The sequence below is a fragment of the Bombus pyrosoma genome, linkage group LG2 (assembly GCF_014825855.1).
Source record: "Bombus pyrosoma isolate SC7728 linkage group LG2, ASM1482585v1, whole genome shotgun sequence".
Lineage (NCBI taxonomy): Eukaryota > Metazoa > Arthropoda > Insecta > Hymenoptera > Apidae > Bombus > Bombus pyrosoma.
The window spans coordinates 13,827,048-13,837,299 of NC_057771.1; the positions used below are offsets into that span (position 1 = coordinate 13,827,048).

General features: G+C 30.6%; 3 protein-coding genes across 6 annotated transcripts in view; 2 read left to right on the plus strand and 1 right to left on the minus strand.

The window, feature by feature from the left end:
* Positions 1-73: 73 nt before the first annotated feature.
* LOC122571994 (striatin-interacting protein 1) lies at positions 74-4,372 on the minus strand. Its single transcript, XM_043736430.1, has 12 exons — positions 4,122-4,372; positions 3,687-3,803; positions 3,337-3,620; positions 2,770-3,262; positions 2,479-2,692; positions 2,219-2,373; positions 1,903-2,147; positions 1,599-1,826; positions 1,356-1,527; positions 1,081-1,285; positions 731-983; positions 74-649 (listed from the first exon to the last, which is right to left on the minus strand). Exons 1-12 carry the CDS (start codon positions 4,206-4,208, stop codon positions 604-606), a joined length of 2,499 nt encoding a protein of 832 aa, XP_043592365.1. The 5' UTR covers positions 4,209-4,372; the 3' UTR covers positions 74-603.
* Positions 4,373-4,566: 194 nt separating this feature from the next.
* Positions 4,567-10,246, plus strand: LOC122572037 (protein wntless). Of its 3 annotated transcripts, none has more exons than XR_006318352.1 (13): positions 4,567-4,815; positions 5,109-5,296; positions 5,367-5,472; positions 5,542-5,666; positions 5,744-5,899; positions 5,978-6,155; positions 6,228-6,355; positions 6,444-6,449; positions 6,521-6,682; positions 6,755-6,982; positions 7,096-7,249; positions 7,343-9,259; positions 9,470-10,246. XR_006318352.1 is itself a non-coding variant. In XM_043736557.1 (12 exons), exons 1-12 carry the CDS (start codon positions 4,710-4,712, stop codon positions 7,441-7,443), a joined length of 1,638 nt encoding a protein of 545 aa, XP_043592492.1. In that variant the 5' UTR covers positions 4,567-4,709; the 3' UTR covers positions 7,444-9,315. The 3 variants fall into 3 exon arrangements, 1 of the variants encoding a protein (XP_043592492.1); XR_006318355.1 differs by having other exon boundaries at positions 7,343-8,879; XM_043736557.1 differs by lacking the exon at positions 9,470-10,246 and having other exon boundaries at positions 7,343-9,315.
* The window catches only part of LOC122572067 (ubiquitin-conjugating enzyme E2 H), a 45,504-nt gene continuing 45,357 nt past the window's right edge, over positions 10,106-10,252 (plus strand). For both annotated transcript variants that reach the window (XR_006318366.1, XM_043736618.1), the window contains exon 1: positions 10,106-10,246. Coding sequence is in view for 1 of the 2 variants with exons in the window: in XM_043736618.1 (XP_043592553.1) it covers positions 10,194-10,246 (53 nt within the window). In the remaining variant the exon portion in view is untranslated. The remainder of the gene's footprint in view (positions 10,247-10,252) is intronic.

Sequence of the window (10,252 nt, forward strand, 5' to 3'; positions counted from 1 at the left end):
ACGTAACACACAGGTCAAACATTCATTACATTTAATAAGGAACAAAACATATTTAATTTACAAAATTAGCAAATTTTTAAGAAAAAATGCAATTTAAATTAAATTAATACATTATACATGTTAACATTTATATGTTTGTAAATACCGTATCATAATGAATAATATTGCTAGGCAATGATGAGTCACAATGAAATAGAGTACATATAAAAATTATATAAAATACGGGAAGTTCCAGCTGGTATACGATTCGCAGTTTGTTACATTATATGAAATTAACATTTTAATTTACAGAAACTTATATAATATGAATGCGAACGGTATGAACCATATATTTGAATAAAGTTACCCTACTTCTTTATGATTATTATATATATTCTCTTACAACTATAATAGTAATAATAAAATATTGCTACAAGTAATGCACATTGAATTAAATACACACAAATAAATGTAAAAAATTACACATTATCTTGTAAACCATCCTTGAAAAGTCACTAATCTTTTTCTTAAACGTCCATTAGATTAGGATTACTCACTGTTCAATGTATACAAACCAAACTCAGTTTCCAATGCATCGATATGACAATGTCTTTTTTGAACACTTCACAATAGTATATAATTTATAAAAACGTCAAAATTTGATCCAGGTCTATGATTGACGAAAATACGATTTTAATATTATATATGTATATATATTATATTACACTTATTAAAAATTTAAATTTCACACCCTTCAGGATCCAATAATTCGTCCCAATTAATACTTCTTTGAAATACTTCTTGTTGTAACCATAATTCATAATGTTGTTTAAATTCATCGCTTAATTCCATATTTATCCCGAGTACTGATGTAACAGAATTATCAACAGGTTCCATATCTTTATCCTTAGGAATATTAGTGTATCGTAGGTTATTGAATCGATCAACGCAAGAACGTAATACACACTCGTCTACTTGGAAATCCCAAGGTCGTGCTTCTAGATCTAATTAATAAAAAATAAAATAAATTATTTATATTTTGCTTTTAAATATACAAATTCTATATTAAAATGATATTAAACATTATCTAGAATACATTACCATTGCCATAAGCCCAATCATCATTCAAACGATGTCTAACTTTTGCATATATTGCACTGATTGTTTTCATATTAGTTTTTCGCCATTGTCGCCCTAAGTACCTAGTTTGCATTTTTAGTAATTTTAAGACATATAATTGCATCATTGCATGTCTGACTTTTAATGTACGTTTTAATATGGGTGCTGATTTAAAAACGACTAACATCTATAAATATAGATAAAATTAAAACAGTCATAGTAAATAAACAAATATAACAATTAAAAATAATACACACCATAATTCTACTATGTTTCCATTTTGTAAGCTTATTAAGAATACGTAATAAATTAATGCACGAAAAGACGTTTCTCCATGAATATGGTAGATTATCCCCAGTTTCAAGATTATCTAGGGACACATCTGGTTGTTCTCCAATAACACACATAGGAAAATCCAAGATGGGAATACTGTGAAGAAAAGCGCACTTATTAAGTATACTTCCATTAATAATTGATTTGCTTTTGTAAATGAAACTTACACATTTTTAGCCTCTATATAAGCTAGAATATTCTGATTTAAAAATTTTAAAACAAGTGGTATGCAATTAGCAAATACTAGATGTTGTGACATGAATTCAAACTGATATATGTGATTTAGTTTAAAATGTTTTAACAGAAGAAGCAGTATGGCAGATACTGCTTTAACAATGATTTCTTTATGTCTGCTTACATCAATACCGAGTTTCATCGACTGAAAAACAGTCATGCTGCAAGAAATAAAGACATTTTATACATTAAAAAATCTTTAAAGTATATATTTTCCACATAGATCTATAAACTTACGGCATTTGTCCTGGCAAGACATCAGCCATAATATTGGTACTATCTGTCTTAGCTTTACTGGTGGGTGCAGCAGCCAATAAAATCTTTAATAGTGCAATCATATATTGTGGTACAAATGGTAATATAGCATGATATACAATTTCTGTTGGTGTCTGACGAATTGGAAACCTTGGAGTGCTTATAGGATTTCTAAGCATTTGTTCCTCTTTTTGGATTTGGATTTCAGCTAAAGATGTATACATATGCTAAAAATATAAAGATATACATTTTATTTCTCCAAATTTATAAGTACAAAATGTATGATAATTTAACTTACTCTTTTAAGTGTATTAACACCTTCAAGTATTGGTTGTGGTAAACCTGCCAAACTTTGTCTGTCTCCTTCCAAGTTGTAACCAACAAATTTTAATCTTGATGCTTCAAGAAATGTGTCGACATCCTTTTGTCTCACCTTTGGTGTCCATGGTAAACCTATGAAAAATATATTACTTTGAATAAATAATGTCATATTTTTAAGGAAATATCTCTTTCATTCTTTCACTTCTTGAAACTGAAATGTATTTATAAAAATATTACTTTTTCCCTTAGTAAGTTGTGGGCTATCAGGTCTTATTGGAGGCTGATTGTTCTCATTTTGACAGTAAGTTCGTAACTGAGTCAAAACAGTTTGGTTCATAAATACATTAGTTTCTCCTTCACCTTCATTGTTTGTAGTATTGTTCCCCACTTCTGCACCTTCATATTCCATTCCCAAGCCTGGTTCATCCAATGAACTTTGTTTCATTAGAAACTGAAAGCATGAATTGTCAAATAATAATTTATTAAATAGAAATTTTTAATAATATTTTACACAAAAATATAGCATACTCGTCGATAAGATCTATGATTCTTTTTTTGATTTTGTGTTTCAATCAAATCTGCTGCACTGACAGGAGGAGAACTAGGTCTCATAGTCTTTGCAACTTCTAAAGTATCTTCTTGTTGTGTATCAAGACCAACTTCTTCACGATACTGTTTTTTTAACTCCCTTAGTGTATCAATACCACCCAATGATACCAAGATCAATTTCCACAGCAATAAAAGAACCTTTTTCATTGGAAAATGTGGAGCTGCTCCACTACAGAAGTATGTCACCATGCCAAGAAGTTTAACTATAAGCAACTCTTCGCCATATGGATTTATTAAATCTTCTTTGAAAGATTCAACATTATTCTTATAAATACTATGTTCTAAATTTTTCATTTCTTCCCTCATCACCTCTGTTATAATATATAAAACAGACAAAATTACTCTTAAATCAGTGGAATCATCAAGACTAACAGATATTTTCCTCATTGCAGATGCAGTTCTCCTACTATTCCTAAGAATACAAAAATGTGAGTTATAAAAAATTACTGATACATAAAACTCTCTTATGAGAAAGAAGCAACATACGTAATTTCAATATTAAGAAGTTCAACAAATGCTGGGAAAATTCCAGCCTCATATAATAACATAACATTTGTTCTGGTCCATTCTCGTTGCTCTTCATCAGACTGCACTTCAGCCCAACAACCTTGAGCTAAATACAAGATGCACCTTGCTGCCTTCATTCTTAATTGTTTGTTAGAAACCTCTAACTGATCTAATAATTTGTAAATTACAGATTTCTGTTGTGCCTCTGATAAATTTTGCCACCATGGTCTTAATTTATATAATTCCATTTGCTCTTCAAATGCCTAGGGATAAACACATCCGTGTTGTGTTAGTATTTCATGGAGTATTATGAGGACGTCTATACTCACTGTGAGGTTAACATGTAATTCAGACTGTTCTGAATAGCTGTACAATTCAGCAATTTCGTTGGCATGCTTATCCGCATCGTCATAAACAAAGTCCAAATCCGTAGATTTAGATGTCTCCTAAACATAAAAATAAAAAAAAAAGGACATGCAAAAATGTTACTATTTAAATGTTAACATTCTTTTTACTTCAATAAAATATCAGTTATAAGTATTGTATGTACCATTTTATGTATATTAATTTCAACGATTATTATTCAGAAAAGGATATGAGACGTTATTCACGTATCGTTTGATTTGATAAACAGATTGTGATAATCCAGGCATTAAGTAGTATAGGCTTCTGTCAAAAAGGTTAGAGACAACTTGATCCACGCCGATAATTGTTACTTATTTTTGGCAGGATTTTCGCACTTAGTTGACAAAGCATTTACTCACTTCGGTACTCATAATTCGTTGCTGTAGAACTATTCGGGGAAGATCACGCTTCCCATTTCCATTCGCATCCATCGCTACGTCACGCATTTTCTAATAGTGATTAGAGATGCAGTATGTAATGCATCTCAGACTTAATTTATGAATCGATATTTTTTCTCGACTACTCGAATCATCCGCAAATATTTGATCGACAAGTTTTGTTATCGATTTCTTAATAAAAAAAAATCGATGTACTATATTGCGTTCGATAATGTTTAATAGTTTCCGGGTATATTCAAAATTTTATTGATAGGAACTGAAAATTGTTGCAATATTCCTATACTTTGTAAATCTCTGCAATGATCGTTGGCAACATTGAATATAAGATGATTGGTTCATAGGATCTTTTTAGAGATTTTCACAAGAATTTCTATAAATATTGGTATGTCACAGCTTCCATTTTGAAAAGCGAAGCTACTCGAAAAGCACGTTAAACTGCTCTTCACATACTTTCCGAACAAACGCGTCTCCTTGTGCGTCATTTTGGTGACTTTGTATTTTGAATAAATGATATTATAAACGAGTACAGTAAATAATTGTATTTAAAAAATGCAGGGAACAATCATAGAAAATTTAAGCGGTAGAAAGCTTTCGGTACTTGTAATATTACTTGTTATCGCGCAAATAGTTTGTTTTCTAATAGGCGGGCTTATTGGTAAGTTAAGAAACGTCAAACATTTTTGTTACAATTGTTACAATTCTGACTATAGTTAAGTGCTAAGTTTGATTTTAAATGTATTAAAAAGATACCAGATCATATGTAAATAAATAATTGTATATTTACTTTTTAAAATATTATTAAGGATAATTATAGAATTTATTTATTCTCTGTAACAAAAATTGTATTGAATAAAAGTGATGAATTTATTTACTAATCATTCCAATTAATGAAATTGGTTACTATAAATGGCTATTTATAAATCTATTAACTTATATATAATATTTTAGCTCCAACTCCAGCTAGTAGCCAGAATGTGCTTGGTACACCTTGCAAGGATATTCGTATAAATGGATCTGAACCAGGAGGAGGAAAATGGTTTTATTCAAGGGGAAAAGGATCATGTACTCCTGTTGATATGAATCGGTTTAGCTTTGACAGTCACCATCAAGCATATCAAGTTGTTTATACATTTCAGGTATGTGTTTGAAATTAAGTTATATCAAGAAATACAAATCATATTTAAATATTTATTATTTATTTTACAGATGCCTGTACCTCGAAGTAGCATGCAACTTGATTATTCTAGATGGCAACAAAACTTAATAGGTGTTTTGCAAGTGGATATTGTTTATCACAGTCAGATAGAAATTGGTGATCTATCAAAAAATATATATCTATTGGTAGATATCAGTTATGTATATTAACTGTTATTTCTTGTAGCTCCTAGGACTAAGATAACATTGGATGCAAGACTTGCTTATAGGAACAAAGGAGATCCAGATGATGATTGGAAACCATATGCAGCCTCTGTGGTAGAAAGAATGCTAGATTGTAGTATTGATGATGTAAATATATAAAATAGCAGTTATAATCATATTAATTAAAGTAGATATATATTTATTGATATAGTTATTTTGCATAGGCAATGGAGCAGTACAATTACAACTGCAGTGTGGTACCATTGTTTGAACTTGGATCTCTATTCCATGATTATTATCTTCTAAATATTCGTCTTCCTGCTGATACTGATAGAAATATTAATCAGGGTTTGGGACATATAACTGATTTATGGTTCACAGTAAATATGTAGCATTTCAAATTTAATTTTTACATATATAAAGTTTTGAAGTATTAAGTTAGTATTTTTATATTTCAGGCTATCAATCAAAATGGTGGATTTACAAAAGTGTGGGTCAGTTTAAAAACTATTTACTTTCCAATCGTCTTGTGTGTTCTTACTTGGTACTGGAGACGAGTACATATGCTTTCCAGATCACCAGCTTTGTTGGAGTACTTACTTTTAGCATTGGGCATAGCTTTGTCATTTTTAAACAGTAAGTTGTATAGTTTTATTTCTGTTATATAAGAATTGGCTATATATTTATGTTTGAATGTAATTCTTTTAGTGCCTCTGGAATATTTAACACTTGCCTATGACATGCCATTTATGCTTTTATTGGGCGATATTAGACAGGGAGTGTTCTATGCAATTCTTTTATCTTTTTGGCTTGTGTTTGCTGGAGAACATCTTATGGTATGTACATCAAATATATGAAAATAATTTGATTTTTTACATACTAATGAATTCTTTCTGTTTATGCATCATCTTCTATCACCTACAGATACAGGTAAGTCTGTTATAATATTTTATATGATTGTTTTGTCGTGAAAATGTGATTTTTTATTGTTTTTTAATTAGGAAGGTGAACAAAGAAATTCTCTAAAATGTTACTGGCGTCATCTTTCTGCAGTAGGCATTGGATGTCTGTCATTGTTTGTATTTGATATGTGTGAACGTGGGGTACAATTACGAAATCCATTCTACTCAATTTGGGTTACAGATCTTGGAACTAAATTTGCTGTATCCTTTTGCACTAAAAATCTTCTTTCTGTGTTCGAACAGTTTGTATTCCTTGACATATACAATAAACAGTTATCTTTTATAATCTTAGCTGGGGTATCTGCTGGCGTGTACTTAATATTCTTGGCTTACATGATATGGAAAGTATTCATGAATATTAGTGCAAAACGAGCTGCATTACCTAGTATGAGTTCGGCACGACGTTTACACTATGAAGGCGTAATATATCGATTTAAATTTTTGATGATTGCTACGCTATTGTGTGCATCTTTAACGGTTGTTGGTTTTATTCTTGGCCAGGTATTTATTTCAATATTGTGTTTGTAAATATTGCGTTAATATTAACAATTTAATGTGTGAAGGAGAAATAAATTAGCGCAGTAAGGAATGATGTCATTATACTCATAATATAGGTCGCGGAAGGGCAGTGGAAATGGGATGAAGAATTACATTTGGAAATGACATCAGCATTTTTCACTGGTGTATACGGGATGTGGAATATTTACATTATAGCATTATTGTGTTTATATGCACCATCACATAAACAGTGGCCTATCGAACCATCCGGTAACTATATTTCCTGTATATGTTTCTATATCTCTTTATTAATTATTTATTGTACCGTATTCTCAATTTGGTGTGAATTTAATTTTCTTTCAGAAAATAGTATTAGCGAAGAAATTGAATTTTCACGTTTATCTACTGATCCTAATGAAACGTTGTCTTTGACAGCATTCGCACGAAAAGCAGCATTAGAATAAGTAGTACACATTTTTTATAAGAAGTAGAACAGTGGTAACCGACCAGTCAACGCAATTTTGTACTTAAACTTAGCATGGAAAATTATAAATATGAATTAAGGACTTCCGATATTTATAGAGAATGCAAGGACTGATAATACTCTGACAAGTAATTTTTTAATGCCAAAATTAATTATTTATTATGAAAAATATTTTTTAAGCTTTACTTTTTCTATGGTACATTTACTTAATATTTTATATACTTAACAAATATTACTTCTAAGCGAAATGAATAGCGAGCCATTTTATCTCTAGATTTTCTTCATGTCCGTCTTTGTACGTTATCAAACTAGAATAATACGTAGGTACCGTTATTTTATAAAACATTCCATCTTAAACCTAAATATCTAAATATCTTATATTGAACAATTCACATTACCTATTTTCGTTAACGATAAATAATCTATTCCGTCGTTTCATAGAACATATCAATATTGGGCATTTATCCATAATTAACATTTCTAAACGTGCATTTTAATGGTAGCTATATGATAGTGAACATGGGTATTTCAATATTATTTATTATTATCATACAAAAAGGATTAGTCTACATTTGGCAGTATTAAGTTCCTTTCAATCAATATGTATAATATTATACAAATTTCATACATATTTTTACCAACTCCGATGCATTATTGCTATAATTATTAGAGTTTAAGACGTATGCATGCAACAAGGTAGACCTGAACAGAAAAAGGGTGCAATAAATTTGTAACAATTTAGTAGAATGAATTTAGTGCATATTACTTATGTAGAGTACTTATATTTGAAGCAGCAGAACTAGTATTTTCTATATCTTCAATGTATTGAATGAATTGTATTAATGAACAATAATCGAAAAAATTTTGTATATTATTAATTATCATATTTCTTAAATAATTTTAAGAACATGAAATAACTAAAATGTAACGTAATATTTTAACAAACTCAAATTTTTGTATATTTTTATTACTGAACTTTGGTATAGTATTTACTTCACACATTTTTCTTTTGTACATTAGACAAAATTTTATATTCGTAATTTTTATACATTTTTTAAATAAATCAATTTGTTAGAATAACTTTATCGAATTACTAAATATTATGATAATACCATATGCGATATATGTATATATGTTATGTATATGTTAATATTCTCGTTGTAGATATGTCTTTTGTTTCAACGTTATTAAACGTCCAAGTAAAAGGCGAATTGTGCCACATTCGACTTGTCGAACCGTCCTCGCAATTTGTTTGTCTACAAGAATAATTGCTGTGTAATTGAACTATTTCCTCATAATTTTATTCGCATACGCGCTCATTTAATTTATCATAATATGTGTGTGAAGGGTTAATTTCAAATGTCAAATTTCTTAAAATTTAATAGATATTGGATTTTATATCGTTGGTTAAAAAAGGTATTTATAGGATATTTATAAATATTTTGTGTATTGTTTATATCTTATTATTATTTATATAAATATCAGAATTCTCATAATGTATTTAAATTCAAATTCCAGATATATGTCATTGATGTATACTATTTCACAGTGTTACCAGGAACTAGTGATTTTTTTATGTATTTTTAAAATTAAACATTAATCAATTCATATTCAAATTTATCCATAATCATCTTGTACTTATTTTCATATACGATAATTTTATCACAAATGTTTTGCGTATCTTAAAATCGTAAATATTTCATGACGTAAGTGGTTATATATTGTATGTATATTGTAATCGTCTTATTTACGGAATACAACATTAATTTAATGTTTCATATATGTTTCGTAACAAAGTAAGTAATTCGCGTAGATAAAGCATCTAATAATAAAATATAAACAAGTATTGGAATATGTATATTCTTTGAAATTTGAGTATATTTCTTTTGTAAAATATTACCACATACATATATCTATTGGGTATGGAATTTGAATTTCGTAGTTTTCTAGAAAATGAAATAGCAGGCAATATTAGGTAGTTTATATGGAATTCGGTCTAATTCTAGTAATATTGGTTGACCGAAAGAACCAGCGGTGATTCGTTGGATCATAGCAGGGATTTTGTATTGTGCGCGCGCATTCACTGGCACAACGTGAGACAGAGGTAGCAGCAAGGAAGAGAGCAGTGCAGAAACGGAATCAGATGCAGTGAAGTCTGTGAGTTGACAGTGGGGTGCACGAGAACAGGCGTTCAGTAGTGGTGGAGGCGGAGGAGGTTTAGGGGAAAGAATTGTTTTCTGTGTGCGCGAGAAACGTGTCGACAAGTAACGAGTCTCTGAAAACGGGTCGTCGTTTGTGATGGTGAAATGATTCTCTAGCCCGAGGTTTTTGACTTGGTCCGGACGGACAAAAGAGGAAGACCTTTTGTATATCGCTGCTGTTCAAGAGACCGTACGTTTGTTCATCCGTAGAAAACATCATTAAACGCTGACGTCGCGGAATTCGTCCCGTGTCGTTTTCCTTCGTGGCGAGCGTCCGAACATCCAACGACTGACTTAGCGACCATCAAGCGCGCGTGTCTTTGTTTTTTTTTCTCGGTGCTGAATAACTGTACGAGGAAAACAGAGAGAGTGTGTTATATCACAGTGGTGAAAAGACCGATACGTTTCGTGGGTTTCTGCTGTGGTAAATAATCCGTAGCAGTCAGAGGCCCTTCCTAAACGACAATCGAGCTCAGCTGATTCAAGGACTTGCTGTTGAAGGGCTCTGCTGCGTTAATAGACGATAAATATGTCGTCCCCCAGCGCTGGAAAACGACGTATGGACACGGACGTTCTCAAATTGTATCC

Bases quoted from the DNA above. Each gene is read 5' to 3' on its own strand.
- LOC122571994 (XM_043736430.1), bottom strand. From the start codon at position 4,208: ATGCGTGACGTAGCGATGGATGCGAATGGAAATGGGAAGCGTGATCTT. The intron at 3,263-3,336 runs GTATGTTGCTTC...TTGTATTCTTAG, and splicing joins CTTCTTAATATTGAAATTAC to GAATAGTAGGAGAACTGCAT. The intron at 2,693-2,769 runs GTATGCTATATT...TCATGCTTTCAG, and splicing joins ATCATAGATCTTATCGACGA to TTTCTAATGAAACAAAGTTC.
- LOC122572037 (XM_043736557.1), top strand. From the start codon at position 4,710: ATGCAGGGAACAATCATAGAAAATTTAAGCGGTAGAAAGCTTTCGGTA. The intron at 4,816-5,108 runs GTAAGTTAAGAA...ATAATATTTTAG, and splicing joins TCTAATAGGCGGGCTTATTG to CTCCAACTCCAGCTAGTAGC. The intron at 6,683-6,754 runs GTATCCTTTTGC...TACAATAAACAG, and splicing joins ATCTTGGAACTAAATTTGCT to TTATCTTTTATAATCTTAGC.